The sequence below is a fragment of the Protopterus annectens genome, chromosome 7.part0 (genome assembly GCF_019279795.1).
Source record: "Protopterus annectens isolate FY-2018-M chromosome 7.part0, PAN1.0, whole genome shotgun sequence".
Lineage (NCBI taxonomy): Eukaryota > Metazoa > Chordata > Ceratodontiformes > Protopteridae > Protopterus > Protopterus annectens.
The window spans coordinates 859,606,979-859,625,230 of NC_056739.1; the positions used below are offsets into that span (position 1 = coordinate 859,606,979).

The 18,252-nt window shown below is 43.6% G+C and overlaps 1 protein-coding gene across 1 annotated transcript in view; it reads right to left on the reverse strand.

The window, feature by feature from the left end:
• The window catches only part of IPPK (inositol-pentakisphosphate 2-kinase), an 828,159-nt gene that overhangs the window by 542,416 nt on the left and 267,491 nt on the right, over window positions 1–18,252 (reverse strand). Inside the window, exon 5 of the mRNA XM_044077413.1 lies at window positions 5,025–5,146. Within this exon, the coding sequence (XP_043933348.1) occupies window positions 5,025–5,146 (122 nt within the window). The remainder of the gene's footprint in view (window positions 1–5,024; window positions 5,147–18,252) is intronic.

Below are 18,252 nucleotides of genomic sequence, written 5' to 3' on the forward strand. Positions count from 1 at the left end.
AGAAGGAAGGCAGTTTTCCAAGACAAAAACTGTACATCTGCCGATGCTGCTGGTTCAAAGGGAGGAAGTGTTAGTTTTTCCAACACGAAATTCAGGTCCCAAGTAGGTAGAGGTGGTTTCCTTGGAGGATTAATGTTTTTGATTCCTCTTAGAAACTGTCTTAGGAGAGGATGAGAGAAGACAGGTGGATTAACATTGTATTCTGCTGAGATTGCTGAGGCATGTATCTTAATGGAAGAGTAAGACAGGCCATTGTGGAACAATTCTGCCAAATATTCCAGTATATGTGCCATGTTCATCACTGTCACATCTAGGCCCTTTGCTGTGTTCCAGGTGTGAAATCTTTTCCATTTTGCTGAATATACCTTCCTTGTGGAAGGCCGGCGAGCTTCCATAATAATATCCTTCACTCTCTGGGATAGGTTATCCTGAGGAGGAGTCATGGTATTCTCCAGGCAGTTAGCTGCAAGGTTTTCAGGTTGGAGTGCAGAGTCCTGAAATTGTGCTGCGTCAGTAGGAGTGGCCATAGGTGGAGAGGATGGTTTCGTCTGTGACATGCTCTTTAACAGTGGGTACCAGTGCTGTCTTGGCCAGTTTGGAGCTATCAGAATTACTCTGGGCTGCTCTGTCCTGATCTTCAGTAGGACCTTGGTCATTAATGGGAGAGGTGGGAAAGCATACACTGTTAGAGCTTTCCAGCTGAAAGAGAGAGCGTCCACTTTCCATGCTTGTGGGTGGTATGTCCTTGAGCAGAATTTCTTCAGTTGATGATTGAGGGGGGAAGCGAACAGATCTATTTCCGGCCTTCCCCATGATTGTGTGATGAGTAAGAAGATGTCTGGGTGCAGCATCCATTCGTGTGCATCCATGGTAGTTCTGCTTAAGCTGTCTGCCAGTGCATTGTCTTTCCCTGGCACGAACTGGGACTGTAGTTGTATGTTGAGTTTCAAAGCAAGATCCCAAAGATTCATTGTCAGTCTGCAAAGAGGGTAGGAATGGGTGCCTCCTTGCTTGTTTATGTACCACATAACTGTGGTGTTGTCTGTCCTTATGAGCAGGTGGCCTTGTTGAAGGAAAGGTTTGAAGGCCTCGATTGCATGTATCACTGCCAGCATTTCCTTTTGGTTTATGTGCATGCGCAGCTCTCTTTGTGACCATAGCCCTTGGATACATCTGCCCTCCATGTGTGCTCCCCAACCTTGGTCTGAAGCGTCCGTGGTGATGGTTTGGTTGGCTCTTGGCTTGCTGAAGGGCAACCCGCTGTTCGACTGGCAGGCTTGAGCCCACCACAGAAATTCCTTTTGAAGGCAAGGAATGAGTGGGATCAGAGTTTCTAAGCTGTGGCTGTGCTGTGTCCATAAACTTCTTAGGTACCATTGTAATTTTCTCATATGCAGTCTTGCTTGCGGAATCAGAAGAATGCAAGATGCCATGTAACCCAGGGCCTGCAGGATTTTCCTTACAGTCAGCTGAGTTTGTCTTGTCAGATTCTGGAAGTAAACTGGTAGTTGTTTTTGTTTTTCTTCTGTGAGAAAGGCCATTTGGGTGGTTGTGTCTAGATCCGCACCCAGAAAAGTTATTCTTTGGGATGGAACCAGTCTTGATTTGTGGATGTTGACTGTATATCCCAAGGCCTGTAACAGGTGGATGGCATAGTCCAAGTCCTTTAACAAAGTTTGCTTGCTGTCCGCTTGTATTAGGCAGTCGTCCAGATATGGGTAGATTTGAATCCCCTGAAGTCTGCAGTGTGCAATTACTGATGCCAGGCATTTCGTGAATACTCTGGGCTCAGTAGATAAGCCAAAGGGTAATGCTGAGAATTGATAATGCTCTGACCCTGCAAGAAATCTGAGGTGTCTTCTGCAGCTTTGTCGAATAGGGACATGCAGGTATGCCTCCTTGAGGTCTAGAGTCACCAGCCAAGACCGCTTGCCCAGCATGGGAAGGAGTTGCTGTAGAGTCAGCATTTTGAATTTTGGCACAATGAAGTAAGTATTCAGTGCGGACAAGTCGAGAATAGGCCTCCATTGATTTTCTTTTCTTGGAACAAGGAATAATCTGGAGTAAAATCCCTGGCCTTGTTCTGAAAGAGGTACCTTTTCTATGGCTTTCATTTGCATTAAGTTGGTAATTTGCTTCAAAGCCTCTGCCCTCTGATTTGGTGGCAGGTCTGGCATGCCTCTTCTTTCTGGCAATGAGTGGAAATGGAACCTGTATCCTTTGTCTATTATTTGCAGTGTCCATGTGTCCCTTGTAATGCTGTGCCAATTTTTTGAGAATAAAGAAAGTTTTCCGCCCAAAGGTGCTTCTAATTGAGCCCTGGTCGGCGGAGTCAAAATAAAGTCATTGAGTCTGTCCTGGTGTAGCAGTTGTAGTTCCTGCACTACCTCTCTGGTTGGGAGGCTGCCACTGACGGCCTCTGTAGGAGCCTCTAGCTTGCCCTCTACCTCTGGCACGCCTATTCCTGCCTCTTTGAGATCTGTCTGAGTCGGGAAAGGACCAATTCTTAGTAGGCCAATTTCTGCTGAATCTCGGTGGTTGGACTTGCAGAAAGTCTTTAACTGTTTGCACAGATTTTGCCTTTTCTTCAAATTTCTTTAAAACCTCTTGAACCGTGGAACCAAATAATTTTTGCTTTTCCATAGGAGCATCCAAAAGCTTAGCTTTAACATGTTCTGGCAGAGATTGTTCCTTCAGCCAGGCATGCCTACATATAACTGCACCTGTCATAGCTGATCTACATGAAGCTTCCAATGCATCATAACCACACTGCAAGAAATAGTTACTAACCTGCTGGGAGTTATGCACCAGATCCTGAAGGGATTTGCGATCAAGGGGTTCAGAAGAGGACAGTTTCTTATGTAATTCATCTAGTAAATACTCTTGGTACTGTATCATATGAAATTGACAATTTAATGCCCTCATGGAAAGAGTTGCAGAAGTATACACTTTCTTACCCCATCTCTCTAATGCTCTAGACTCCCTTTCAGAGGGTAGAGGATTTTTAGCAGTGGCAGCTGCAACCCCTTTTGGGCCCTGGGAAATAGTTTCTGGATCAGCAGAGTGTGCCTTGTACAGGTGTAAATGTGAGTCCGGGACCCTGTAGTACCTATCAGGTTTGGCAGGAGCCGGAGGGAGAGAGTCAGGGGCAGTACTAGCATCAGAGTACACATCATCAATCACATTCAAAACAGGAGGTATAGCTAAGGGCCTATGCTGAGGTAAATGTAAAAAGGTCCTTAATCTCTTTCTGGAATCAGAGAATTCCTGACCCTGCTATTGAAAATGTTCTCTCATAGAGTGTAATGTCTCTCCAAAGGAAAACTCTTCAGGAGGGGAGGCTGAGGGAATAGATTCTTCAGCATCAGAATCCTCGTAGGCCGAATAAGCCTCCTCCTGGTGGTCTGACAGAGCAGAGCCATCCGTGGACTCATATGAGGACTGGGGATCAGAGGGCTCAACCCTGGACCTTTTGTCTGGAGGTGGTTGAGAGCCCCTGTCCGGATGAGGTTGGGAACCTCTAATTAAAGAGATCAGATCCTCTGCTAGGGTAAGAATCTGAGAGCTAGTAGAAGGTCTCCGAGAGGAAACCTTGGGAGGCAAAGCCTTAGTAAGTTTAGCAGCTTTAGCCCTAGAGAAAGCCTTAATGGACATGGAAGCAGGGGGTCTGGCTGCACCACGTGCAGGAGTAGACTCATCTAAAGGAATGGTGTCTGAAGGTTCCTGGACACTGGTTTCAGTAGGTAATTCAATGACCGACTCGGCCGGGGCTCCCAGGACTGAGGTAGTCGGTTGTGTGGTTTCGGTAATAGGAAGTACCAAGGACTCTGTTTCAGCCGAGACCGAGACACTCGCGGTAGGCCTGACCGTGGTTTCAGCCGAAACCGCAGTCTGCGTGTGTCGATCCTTGTCCTTCCGTTTTTTTAACTAAATGCGAAGTCGGAGTCTCCGACGGCATCTTATAAGCAAAACTAGCCCCAAAAATCTCCTCTGCAAACTTCGACCGACGTCTAAGAGTTCGTCGGTTGAAGGAAGCACAGGCTGAACAGGCCGAGAAGTCGTGGTCTGGGCCTAGGCAGGGGAGGCAGTAAGAGTGGAAATCCTTATGAGGTATTTGTTTCCCACAAGTTAAACAATTAACTTTATCTGACATCGGCTGAGGCAAGAAAGAGTCCCCAACGGGGTACTTAGCTTTTTCGAAGTCTTCGGTAGCTGAGTCACAGGAGCTGGCCGACCGGCACTTGCGAACTGCTTCTGCTTTGGGCACCACGCGGCAAGAAAGACTGAGGAAGATGGTGTCGGCTGATGCTTTTATACCCCAGACGCTCTGATGTCGGGGAAAGTGCGACATCAGCCGAAGCCAGACCCAGACTTTGGAATCCGGCCGACCGAAGGGCTGCCTGAGGCAGGACAACCCATATGTGATGACTGCAGATGCATCCCTGAAGGACATCAGGGGATGTCGTGGTCTGGGCCTAAACAAGTGACACAATATGAATGGAAATCTCGGTGTGGGATCTGCTTTCCACAGACAAGGCAATTGTTAACTTTTTCAGACCGGTTAGTGCAAGAAAAAAAGGATCCCTAACGGGGTACTTAGCTTTAGATGTTTTCAGCTGTAATCCGAGCTCTGGTAGCGACCAACAGGCACACTTGCGAACTGCTTCTGCTATGGACTGCTGTAATGGCATCAGCTGCCTTGCTTTACAGCACCAACGACCTGACATCAGTCTACAAGTGACAGCAGCTGATGCAGAAAAACACTGACTCTGGTATTCGGGCCGGCCGAGGGCTACCACAGCAGGGATAACCCACAGTGATGACTGCAACAGTGAAACATGAAGAACATCTGCTAAAAGTAGCATCTCTCAACTCTCTAAATAAATGTTCCCTCTATTTAGGGCATTTGCACATACTGTCTTCAAAACCATTTTTAACTCCAAACAGATTAAATGATCCTTCAGGAAACAATATTTCATTTTCACATATCCAAAATAAAGCATCAGTAAGAATTTAACAATTACCTTTATTTCTACAGAAAATGTAAGTCGACTGCCTAAACAGTGGCTCTTATGAAGTGTGGTAAGGTTTGGTAAACGTAATGCATACCCACTAAGGATGTCCATTACTTTATGGCAACGAGATTCTGAAAAACACAAGAAAAAGACATCTGTACACAAATACACTGACATAGATATAGTTTGTGTTTTAAGTGAAAATGAAAACACTGAGTCCATTCTTATGAATATCTGGAGAAAACAAATGTGTTATTTTATAAAAGACTTAAACATAAATTTGTATTTTAATCTGTCCAGTACAGGAATATTGCAGTGGGCAAGTGCCTGTAACCTTTCTGCTGTCATCTGCACTGTGATTTAAAGTGATAAAATGATAGAAGATGCCACCCTCAAGCATGGTGCAACTACACTATTAGCACTGCGATAGGAAAAGCCCAAAACACCTACATATAGGAGCAAAAGCTATATGACATTCATACCAAACTGCAACTGTAAGCACTAAATCCTGCTGTATCTGTGCAAAAGGTCAGTATACTATACTATACAAAGAAAAATTTCCTGCAGGCAGCATTTTCAAATTATTTTGCTCACACTGCAGTAAAGGGAGTACAATCAATATACAACTGTTGTTTCAGAAATAAAAAGATTTGATACTGATACCCCTATGCTCTGTATGTGTTTGGTAAGAATGCAAACAATTCTTAATGGACCCCTTCTTTGTTCACAACTTGAACAATGACAGTTCAGCAAACTCAGCTGACCTGCTTGGTCTGGGAGGTGGAATGAAAACAGCATAACTAAAGGAAAGCCATGCAGACACAGGGGTAATATGCCAATTCCATGCACACACAAAACAAAGGATTAGGCCCAAAAGGGCACTTAAATCGAGTCACTACAATGCACAAACAATGGAGTCACAGTTCTACACAATTATGTAGAATTTCCTGTCAGAAAATATCATTATGCTGGTGCAAATTATATTTTAGGTTCTTCACTTTCTTGTTCGGAATAAAGAATAACTATCAAAGGACATGGCAATCTTTTTCGTTTTATTAAATTCTAAATGACCACCTCAGAGTTATAGGAAAGTTTCCCCATTAGGTGATCCCCTGTATATAGAAATCCTATTTTATTCAATCCCAATTCATTACTGCTGAGTTTTTACAACGCTTTACAACACTGGCACAATCATGCAACAGTAAAAGAACATTTACTGACAAATTTAGCAACTTCTTTAAGTTGACTTGAGATTTTCTGATAATTCATTAATTCTATCTGCAACTGTATTTCTTGAAAGGCTTATGTTTGCAAATGCTTGACGTTTTTTAGGGCAAATATCTTCCACGGCCACCAACATACATTTCCTTATAAAGTTCCCCTCCAAAAAAGTATTCAGTGACCGCTATTTCTTGTGCAGTCCTATAATTTGCACGAACTACATCTCTCAGATAAAACTTACTTAATCCCAGTCAAGGTCATGAGGAAACTACAACCTAGTGTAGTACACAACGGTGACAAGATATTGAAACTAATCCTGAACAGGCTGCCAAACCATCAGATTTACAATTTCAGTTCATTCAAAATGAACAGTTACAATACAGCAAATACATTTAATGCTTCTACCACATATAAAATGGAACTGATGTAAGTTCCAAAAATACCGTGCGGTTGTTCTGGTGGCTATCAGTACAGAATTTACAAAGTTATGATGACTCCAGGAAAATTAATGAAACGTCATTTAGTAACCAAGCAGTAGATCCACCTGAATATTTGTTTTCATCTTCTTTCACTTTTATAATGCACTCATAATTTTAAAATGTACTCGTACCACTTCTGATCATTGTGGGTCAGTCAGTAACAGTGCATCCAGGCATGCATCTAACAAACTATATGAAATTTATGCAGTGCAGTACAGGACTGTTAAGACAGACTTTTTTTTAATCAGTGAAGAGTTACATGTGCACCTAAAACATTGGGAATAAGTAGGAAGACATTTAAATTTGTCAACCTTCTTTCTGACAAACGTTAAAGAAACTCATCATACAGACAATTTAAGCAAGTACTGACTTAAAATGAATCTGCTAGTCTAAGTCACAGTCAACATTACTTCTGCAATCTGTGTACATTCCATTTGATGGATTATAATGGATGAACCACCAGCTGCTAGGAAAATATGACAGAGTAGCCAGCATTTTCATAAAATCTAAAGCTGCGTATTTTGCAGTGGTCAACTCCTTATGGAAAACTCCCCTTTTTTGTACTTCAATTTAAAAAAAATTGCTCCCCTTTATTATCTTTATTGGAAAAGGACAACTATTAGTTTTTTTTTTCCAAACACCTTTGCTGAATTATCACTTGTGACACAGGCAAATTTACATTCATATAAAAGTAATCAAACTATATTAATATGACACACATTATACTTTACATATATTGCTATGCATCACATAACCTAAGCAATATTATGTAAAATATTAAATTCCTGCCTTTTTTTTAAAAAAGAAACATCTTTATTAAACCATCGCTTATTACATAGGCAATCATACATTTACATAAATGAAAACCAAACCACACCGACCCAATCCTACTTGCAAACATTTCACATCATAAACCATGCTGACACATTCCCAGTTGCAAATATCACTTATTATACCATGACTCCCCCCCAAAACGTGCACGCTGATTGGCCAGCGTGCCCATTGTAAATCGAGTTATACTAATGGAAAAAGGTCCGGTTGCCCGCCCCGGACTTTTTTCCATTAGTATAACTCGTTTTTTTAAAACACTGTCTCGCTATGTTAAATGGGTTTAACATAGCGAGACAGCTTTAAAATAAGCAACGGAGATCTCCGTTGCTTATTTTAAAGCTGTCTCGCCATGTTAAACCCATTTAACATAGCGAGACAGTGTTTGAGAGAAGAAGATCTCCGTTGCTTTTTATGTTCGCTATGTTAAATGAGTTTAACATAGCGAGACAGTTTTAAAATAAGCAACGGACTCGTTGCTTATTTTAAACTGTCTCGCCATGTTAAACTCATTTAACATAGCTATTCGAAAGCAACGGAGATCTTGCTTTCTCGTGCTTTGCTCAACTCTGATGTACTGCAGGCACGCAGTACATCAGAACTGCCGGATGCCAGACATCTGCGGAAGGGCAGTAAACAGGCATTATACTATGCCATTATTTAAGAAAAGTAATAGTTTCTTTTCTTAAATAATGTCATGGTATAATAGCAATAACCCACTTCTGGGCGTGAGTAATGCTAAATTTACCCACGGTTGGCTTTGTTTGGTCCCTCGGGCTTCACCCTCGGGACCAAACCACGCCAACCATGGGTAAATTTAGCATTACCCACACCCAGGCGTGGGTTATTGCTATAATAATCTACCCAATCTTTCTCACTCAAACATTACACAGCTCATGTAAGTCCTGCTGCCTTTTAACCCTCATTCCTCTGTAGTATGTATCCGTTCCCACAATTCCCATTTTTTCCTTCTGTAGTTTTGGCTTATCCACATTTTTAGACGACGAGGAAGCATTCGTCCAGAGAACTACAAGTCCAAATTGTGAATACGATTTGCCATGGAGTTCCAAACATTTCTAGGGAGATCTTCCTTTTCAAAAATTTTGTCATACTATACTGACATTTTTACAAAGTTTGTGGATACAATGCATTAGCAACTAGAAAGACAATCTAGGCAGCAACAACATGACACTTTCATATGCATATTAGTTACCATGTTTGAATCAATTCCTTCATTTGGGCATGTGCTTTGTCTGGACGTGTTATCACACACTTTTTAAATTAGAAGAATGATGCCATTCAAGGTTATCAATTTCTTCAGTGGCCATGTATATGTAGAATTACAAATGCCAAGACAGATTGCTGAGAACTAACTTGATAACCCCTTAACTGTTTAATCTTTCAGTTAACTATAAAGAAAGAAGAATACTTTATTGCTGTCAAACAGCCAGTAAAGTAATATGCAACTGCATTTACCAATAACATAATGAGAGTCCACTTATGTTTTTTTTTATGTTAGAAGCTCTAAAACAGGGGAACCACAATGATAAAAGGGAACGGGACAAAATGTAACCCAGCCTGACACCCCCTTGTCCAAGAAAACATATGAGATGACTTCCTGTAAATAGTCAAGTAAGCACTAGTATTTCTGAAATGATAGATATAATGTTTATTAACAGCATTAATAAAGTGAATACTCAAGAGTATAAAGCAAAGAAAGTGCAGTTCTGTAAAACTCTATAGACCTGTTTTTGGGGTGATGTTAGTTAGTTAGCTCCACAAAAATTTGACCAACCAAAGTAACTTCAGCACCAGTCAATACCATAGTAAGTGAATCACCTGCAACTACAATCTAAGGCCAGTAGTGACTGCTGCTACATAAATACAGTCTGCACTAAAGACCAAGCTTCAATTTTCAGAGCCTTTCTCACTATCAAAGCTATTCAGTAGCAAGAAGGCATGCATATAACCAGTAAAAAAAAAAAAAAAAAAAAAAAAAAAAAAAAAAAAAAAAAAAAAAACCTGCTTATGCTCCTGTATAAGCCACCTCACTACAAACAATTCAGGAGTTTGGCCTGCAATCCTGTACTAAAATGCACTGAACCCACAGTAGTCACAATGCCTACCTCTCTTTCTACAGTCATTCAATAGTAACATCTGTAACAGAAGAGCAAGTCACAGCTATACAGATCTCTCCTGCAGAATTTCATCTGAAGGAGTAGGATAATAGGAAGTTACTAGGCTATTGGCCCCGAGGCCCTTACAAGCCTAGCCAAGAATTTAGCCCATGTTCCAACAAGTCAGCACCCTATGCCACTGTCCAGCAGGACCATAGGTGGAATCCCTGGGGTGTATTTTCTGTTCCTCATCCAGTTATCCAGGTTGCAGTTAAAAAGGTTTAATAAGATATTCTGCTTTACGTGGAGAGGCAGTCTATTCCACAAAAGGGGGAGTCTCTGGGACATAAATCGGTCCTGCCCAAAAGTCCTACTGATGTTGCATACCAGGTTGAGGTTTCCCGTGCGTGTTACTCAAGTGCAGCTTGACTTGCGGATATGCAGCAGTCCCATCAGGGCGGGGTCTGTATGCCAGTCAGAGGTCTCATCTGAGAAGTCTCTGTAGGAGACTGAGTAGAGGGACAGGGCTTTTAGCCTGTCTGTGTAGGGTAGATGTTTGAGGCCCTGGATTCTCCAGGTGATAAATCTCTGTGGTCTCTCCACCTTCTGCATGTGCTTTATGAGGTACATACCGAAAGGGGCATTGTATTTAATAAATCGGTCTTATAAGGGAAGAATACAGGGATGTTATGACCACCTTGTCCCTGGACGAGATACGCTTACTAATGAGGTGTGTTATGTAGAAAGCTTTCTGTACAACTGAGGCAATATGGTGGTCAAAAGTCAGTTTGCTATCAACCTGAGTTTCCAAGTCCCTCACTACTGATTGCATGCTTAGTGCCTTATTATCAATGTGATAATTTGTGGGTGATGGCATTCAGTTTGAGGCCACATTTCTGGCACCAGTTATTTGTTTGGGTGAGACCCTCTTGGAGAATGCCCACATCACTAAGAGGAATTGATGACAACACCCAGCTTGCAGTCATCTGCAAACTTGATCAGCCATAGCCCACTAGATTTGGCCTACACCTCTGAGAAGTATATCCCAAACATCAGAGGCCCCAAGACTGTTCCCTGGGGTACACCACTTGTTATGGGTCTAGTACTTGAGGTGACAGAAGGTATATATGATGAGGCAGCAGAAAATGATTCTCTCCCTTGCCAACTGGATCAGATAGGTGAACCACTGTTACCCTGGCCAAGAAAAAGGCATTGAGAATTACTTCTGGCCTCTTTCCTTATCTTCTCAATTACCCTGGGGAGCAAGGGATAAGCATAGAGAAACAGGCCTCTTCAGTTTTGCCCAAACTTTCCTATGAGGTAGTCTGGAGCACAGTTTCCTCATTCTCTTTTTGCTTGAAGAAGCAAAAACATATGTTTGAAATGTCCAACCTGTTCACAAGCTTCAGAAAAATTTCCCTGTGCGGCATCCATTCATAAGAGTCTGCCTAGGTCCTGCTTATCTGGTCTGCAAATAAATTGTCCTTTGAAGAGATGCAAGTTGCTGTAACAGAATCAGTTTCACAGCTAATTCCAAAGTCTGCATGACTAACCTGCATAGATGGCAAGAGTGTGCCTCCCCCTTGCTTGTTAATACACTACATAACTATGAAGTTGTCTATGATTATTTCCAAGGTCCATGGCACCCATTCTGTTCCAAAGGTCGGAAAGGCATAATAGGCTTCTAGGATTTCATTTAGGCCTATACGGAACCTTTATACCTACATTCCAGGTGCCCTGCACTTTTGGACTCTGCATATGAGCATCACATGCTAGATCGGAGGCATTCATTGCAGGGGTCTGACTGGGAGTGGATTGCCTGAAGGAAATCCCTTTCCCTTCATTCTGCAGGATTCCAAACACCCACTACTGCAGTTATTTTCTGATGCAAAACTGAACTTCCACAGCTATGAGTGCTTGCAGCTCAGAGACTCTTCTGGCTGAAGTGATGGCCAGAAGGAATGCTGTCTTCCACGAGAGAAATTTTAGCTCTGTAGAAAAAGCTGGTTCGAAAGGGGGTAAGGTGAGCTTTTCCAATACAAAGTTAAGGTCCTAAGCTTGTATTGGTGCCCTTCTGGGTGGCCTCAAGTTGCTAGCCCCTCTTAGGAACTGTTTGATCAAAGGTTGTGAGAAAAGGGCTGCTCAGTGTGAAAATGAGCAGAAATAGCAGAAGCATGAATTTTTATAGAGGAGAAAGAGAGGCCACTGTGTAGTAGGTCAGCTAAGTATTCCAGGATGACAGGGAGGGAGGGCTGTGCCATACTGGCTCCCCTTAGCCTGAATCCAGGTGCAGAACCTTTTCCATTTAGCAGCATAAGACTGTCTGGTGCTAGGGCGTCTGGCCTCATGGATAACATCCAGAACTGTTTACTGAGGTTGGCAGATTGGTCCATGGTTAGGGAATAAGCCAGCAATTGTGGATGCATGAATTCCCCTTCCCTTTGTGTCAGGAGGTTTGGAATCTGACGAAGATGCCATAGAGGCAGCAGGAAGAGGCTGTGCAGCAAGGGGTAGCAGTGTCGCCGGGGCCAGTCTGGAGCTATAAGAATGGTCCTTGGTTTTTCCTCCCTTATTTTGAGCAGTATCCTGGGGATGAGAGGTAGGCAGTGATGTTCCCTGGTGCAGAATGTACTGAGCTGATGGTTGATGTGGAAGGCAAAGAGGTCGACCTTCGAGGTTCCCCATTTCTGAGTTATTAGGGTGAAGGTACTTCTGTTGAGTTGTCACTCATTTGGGTCCAGAAGATTTCTGCTTAATTGGTCTGCCAGAGAGTTGAGAGAGCCTGGTAGGAATTGTGCTAACAGGTGTAGTTGCATGGCAGAGGCTTTGTGCCAAATTGATCAGGAAAGTCCCTGAAGAGAGAAGGGGCTTGAAAGCTATCAAGGCGTGCTGCACAGCCATTATCTCTTTTTGACTGATGTGCAGAGGGATTTGCTGTGAGCTCCAATGGCCCTGTATGCACCTGCCATCCAGGTGTGCACCCTAAGCATAGTCTGATGCATCTGTGGTGAGGGTCTGGGTAGCAGGGGGTGGGGAGAAAGGCAGTCCCTTGTTGAGGGAGCATGCTGTTGCCCACCAAAGAAAATATTTCTGAGGCAAAGAATTACAAGTAGAAGAGTTTCCAGGTCTTGAGAGTGCTGATACCAAAGGCTCTTTAGCTACCACTGAAGTTTCCTCATAAGCAGTCTGGGATATGGAATGAGTAGTATGCAAGATGCCATGAACCCAGAGCTTGCAGGATCTTCCTTGCAGTTAGCTGGGGCCTGGTGGCTAGTTGAGAGAAGTAGGTTGTCAGGAAAATTCGTCTCTCTTGTGTAAGGTATGCCATCTGGGATGCTGTGTCCAGACTTGTTCCCAGGAAGATTATCCTTTGGGGAGGCACCTGCATGGATTTCTTTTCACTGATTGTGTACCCTAGAGAGGTTACGAGGATCTTTACAAAGGCCGGGTGCTTGAGCAGCTTTTCCTGGCTGGCTGGCTGAAAAAGGCAGTCGTCTAAGAATGGATAAATCTGAATATTTCTTTGTCTGCAAAAGGCAATGGCCAGAGCTGGACATTTTTTGAAAACTCTGGGAGCAGTAGATAAGCCAAAGGGAAGCACAGAGAACTGAAAGTTTTGAGATCCTGCCCTGAAGCAGAGATATTTCCTGCATGACTTCCTGATAGGAATGTGGAGATAGGCCTCTTTAAGATATAGGGTGGCTAGCCAAGCATCCTTGGAGAGTATGGGTAGCAGCTGTTGGAGGGTGAGCATTTTGAATTTTGGGATCACCAGGAAGGAGTTTAGAAAGGGATGGACTGAGGATGGGGTGCCAGGTGCCCTCTTTTCTGGGTACCAGAAATAGCCTGGAGTAGAAACCTTGGCCTATCTGTTCTGCAAGAACGCGTTCTACTGCCCTCATAAAGAGCAGGAAAAGGATTTGCTTTTGAGCCTCTGACCACTGATCTGGTGGTAGATCTGGGAACCCTTTTGAGGTTGGAAGGGTGTGGAAGGAAAATCTGTATCCCTGAAACACAATGTTCAGAAAGTACAGTTTTGTACCTACCATAAATGTAGATGTCCGAGAGGTATGCATCTGCAGTCCTAACAAATGGGTTGTCCTGGCCTCAGGCAGCCCTTCGGTCGGCCGGATTCCAAAGTCTGGGTCTGGCCTCGGCTGATGTCGCACTTCACCCGACGTCATAGCTGCAGTTCAGCGGGTATAAAGGCATCAGCCGACGCCATTTTCCTCAGTGTTTCTTGCCCCAGATGCCAGGAGCCCTCTAGGAAGGCTAAATTTGGATAAATGCAAATGTTTCCAAACAATAGAGAGCAAATAGAAATAAACAAGTATATACATATATACAAACAAATACACCATAACAGATTCCCCCAGCTAGCTACAAGATGGGCAAATACCCTAGGAGTACCAGAGAGGGGAAGGAAGGTGGGTAATCCTGACTGCAGATGCATACCTCTCGGACATCTACATTTATGGTAGGTACAAAACTGTACTATGTCCTTCAAGGATGCATCTGCAGTCCTAACAAATGGGTAGAATACCATAGCCAAACTGGGGGAGGAGGTAATAATTAGATTATGGTGTAGTTAAGATCCCTTGCAAAACAGCAGTGGCAAAACCTGCTCGGGATCTGGAGTATAAGGGTAGATTATAATGCTTGGCAAATGTATGCACGGAGCTCCAAGTAGCAGCCTCTAAAATGTCTTTGGTAGCCACTCCTCGTAAAAAAGCTGTAGTAGTGGCTGTAGCCCTTGTGGAGTGAGGTCTTATGTTTTCTGGAGTTGTCTTTCCATGGTAAGAGTAACAAAATCTAATGCAATTTCCTATCCACTTTGAGATTGTCCATTTTGAAATTGCTTTTCCTTCCATTCCTGTTGCATATGCTACCAGTAGCTGGTCAGTTTTTCTATTGCTCTTGGTTCTGTCCAGGTAGTAGCGCAATTGCCTATGTTCATCCAAGGTATGTAATAATCTTTCTCCCCTGTTCTGTGGGTTGGGGAAGAATGTAGGTAGGTGGATAGCTTGGTTTAGAGATACCCTGGAGACCAACTTTGGCATAAAAGTAGGATTAGTTCTCATGGACACTCTATCTTGATGGAAGATAAGGAAGGGCTGTACTGCCATTAATGCCTGTAATTCAGAAACCATTCTTGCTGAAGTGATTGCAAGCAGGAAAGCAGTTTTCCATGATAAGTACTGTAATTCTGCTGTTGCTGCTGGTTCAAAAGGAGGGAGTGTCAACTTTTCCAGCACAAAGTTCAAGTCCCATGCGGGCAATGGTGGCTTCCTTGGTGGCTTTACATTTTTTGTTCCTCTCAGAAACTGCCTGAGTAGAGGATGAGAGAAGACTGGAGGGTCCATGTTGTATTTTGCTGAAATAGCTGATGCAGGAATCTTAATGGAAGAATAGGACAGGCCATTGTGGAAAAGTTCTGCCAAGTATTCCAGGATGTTAGCCATGTTTACCAGTGACACATCTTCTCCTTTAGCTTCACTCCAAATGAGATATCTTTTCCATTTTGCTGAATAAGTTTTCCTTGTTGAGGGTCTGCGAGCCTCCAAGATAATGTCTTTAACCCTTTGAGATAAATCTGGGTTATTTTGTCTTATGCAATGCTCCAGGCAGCTAGCTGCAACGTTTTCAAGTTTGGATGCAGGGTTTTGAAGTTGTTCTGTGTTAGCAGTAAGGGAACTAGGGGCAGAGGCCATATTTGTTCCCGAGACATACTCCTCAGTAATGGGTACCAATGCTGCCTCGGCCAGTCTGGAGCTATCAGGATGATCCTTGGGCGGTCTTCTTTGATCTTCAATAGCACCTTGTGCATCAAAGGAAGAGGTGGGAATGCATATGCTGTCAGGTTTTCCCAACTGAAAGATAGGGAGTCCACCTTCCAAGCCAGAGGGTGGTATGTCCTTGTGCAGAATTTTTTCAATTGGTGGTTGTGTGGGGATGCGAATAAGTCTATTTCTGGTAGTCCCCATTTCCTTGTAATGGATTTGAAGATGTCTGGATGCAGCATCCATTCGTGGGCATCCGTGGTAGTTCTGCTTAGGATGTCTGCTAGTATATTTTATTTTCCTGGTACAAATATTGCCTGGAGCAGGATGTTGAAGCTCAGGGCCACATTCCAGAGGTCCATTGCCATCTGGCATAGAGGGTATGAATGTGTGCCTCCCTGTTTGTTGATGTACCACATAACTGTGGTGTTGTCCGTCCTTATCAGCAATTGACCCTGTTGAAGAAACGGTCTGAATTGCCAGTTTTACTGCTAGCATCTCCTTTTGATTTATGTGTAGGTTCAGCTGGTCTTGAGTCCATAAGCCTTGTATGCACTTGTCCAGCATGTGTGCCCCCCAACCGAGGTCTGAGGCGTCCGTGGTGATAGTCTGGCTTGGTTGAGGGCTGTGGAAGGGCAGTCCTTTGTTCAATTGACAGACCTGAGCCCACCATTGGAATTCTTGCTTCAGGCATGGAATTATTGGAATTTGGGTTTCTAGGCTGTGCTTGTGTTGAGACCATAAATTCCTTGGGTACCATTGCAACTTCCTCATATGTAGTCTGGCATGTGGAATCAATATTATGCAGGATGCCATGTAACCCAGGGCTTGCAGGACTTTCCTTGCTGTTAGCTGGTTCTGCGTTGTTAATGCCATGAAATAGAGAGGAAGGTGCTTCTGCTTTTCTGCTGTGAGGGATGCCATTTGATTTGATGTGTCCAGTTCTGCACCCAAGAAAGTTATCCTCTGGGATGGTATCAGCCTTGACTTTTTTATATTGACTGTGTATCCCAGGGCTTGTAGCAGATGAATGACCTTTTCAAATCTTTTGCTAATTTGTTTTTGTTGTCCGCTTGTAACAGGCAGTCGTCCAGGTAAGGGTAAATTTGAATTCCCTGAAGCCTGCAATGAGCAATTACTGATGCCAGGCATTTCGTGAATACTCTGGGCAGTAGATAAGCCAAAGGGCAATGCTGAGAATTGATAATGCTCTGATCCTGCAAGAAATCTGAGGTATCTTCTGCAATTTGGTCGTATGGGGACGTGCAGGTATGCCTCCTTGAGATCTAGAGTTACCAGCCAAGACTCCTTGCCCAGCATGGGAAGAAGCTGCTGTAGGGTCAGCATCTTGAATTTTGGAACAATGAGATATGTGTTCAGAGCGGACAGGTCTAGAATCGGTCTCCATTGGTTTTCTTTTCTTGGCACCAGGAAAAGTCTGGAGTAAAATCCTTGCCCTTGTTCCATAGACGGTACCTTTTCTACAGCTCTCATCCTTATTAAGTTGTCTATTTGTTCTAGAGCTTTTGTCTTTTGATTTGGAGGTAGGTTTGGCATTCCTCTCTTCCTTGGTAGAGTATGGAAGTGAAACCTGTAACCTTTGTCTATTGTCTGTAAAATCCATTTGTCTCCTGTGATGTAATGCCAGTTTACTGAAAATAAGGCTAGCTTTCCGCCTAAGGGTGCATCTAGTTGTTCCCTGGTAGGCGGTCTCAGAGCCAAGTCACTGTGATTGTCCTGTGGAAGTGGTAGTGGCTGGATCTGTGGCAGTACTCGCTGGTTGTTAGGCTGCCACTGACGCCCCTGTAGGCTCCTCTGGATTGACCCCTGCCTCTTGGGCCTATTCCTGCCTCTCTGTGCTCTGGTGGTGTCCGGAAAGGACCAATTCTTGGAAGGCCAGTTCCTACTAAACCTTGGAGGCTGGACCTGTAAGAAATCCTTGACTGTCTGGACAGATTTTGCTTTCTTCCACCTTCTTCAGCACCTGCTGTGCAGGTGAGCCAAACAAATTATGCTTATCCATGGGAGCATCTAGGAGCTTTGATTTTACATGGTCTGGTAAGGACTGCTCTTTAACCATGCATGCCTTCTGATCACTGTACCAGTCATAGCTGATCTAAAGGAAGCCTCCAGTGCATCATAGCCGCATTTTAAGGAATGATTACTGACCTGCTGTATGTTATGTACCATTTCCTGAAGAGACTTTTGTCTAATGGTTCAGGCGAGGACAGTTTTTAGTTAACTGGTCTAACATAAATTCCTGATACTGAATCATGTGGAACTGACAGTTTAAAGCCCTAGCCGAAAGAGTAGCAGAAGTATAAACTTTTTTACCCCATCTCTAAGGCCCTAGATTCCCTTTCAGAGGGATGGGGTTTTGGCAGAGGTAGCTGCTACAGCCTTGGGTCCCTGTGAAATAGTTTCAGGATCTGCAAAGGAGCCTTATACAAATGATAATGTGTGTCCGAACCCTGTAGTACCTGTCGGGCTTAGCAGGGGCCGGAGGAAGTGAATCAGGGCAGTACAAGCATCATTAAATGCATCATCCACAACAGTAAGTACTGGAGGAATGGCTAAAGGCCTATGCTGTGGCAAATGCAAAAGGTCCTAAGCCTTTCCTAGAGTCTGAAAAATCCTGGCCCTGCCATTGAAATTGTTCCCTCATAGCATGCAAGGTTCCCCAAAAGAAAATTCCTCAGGCGGAGAGGCAGAAGGAATGGAGTCTTCTGCATCAGAGTCCTCATAAGGAGAATAAGGGCCTTCTGGAGGGTTTGTATTTTCTGAATCATCAGAAGAGTAATCTGAAGAAACT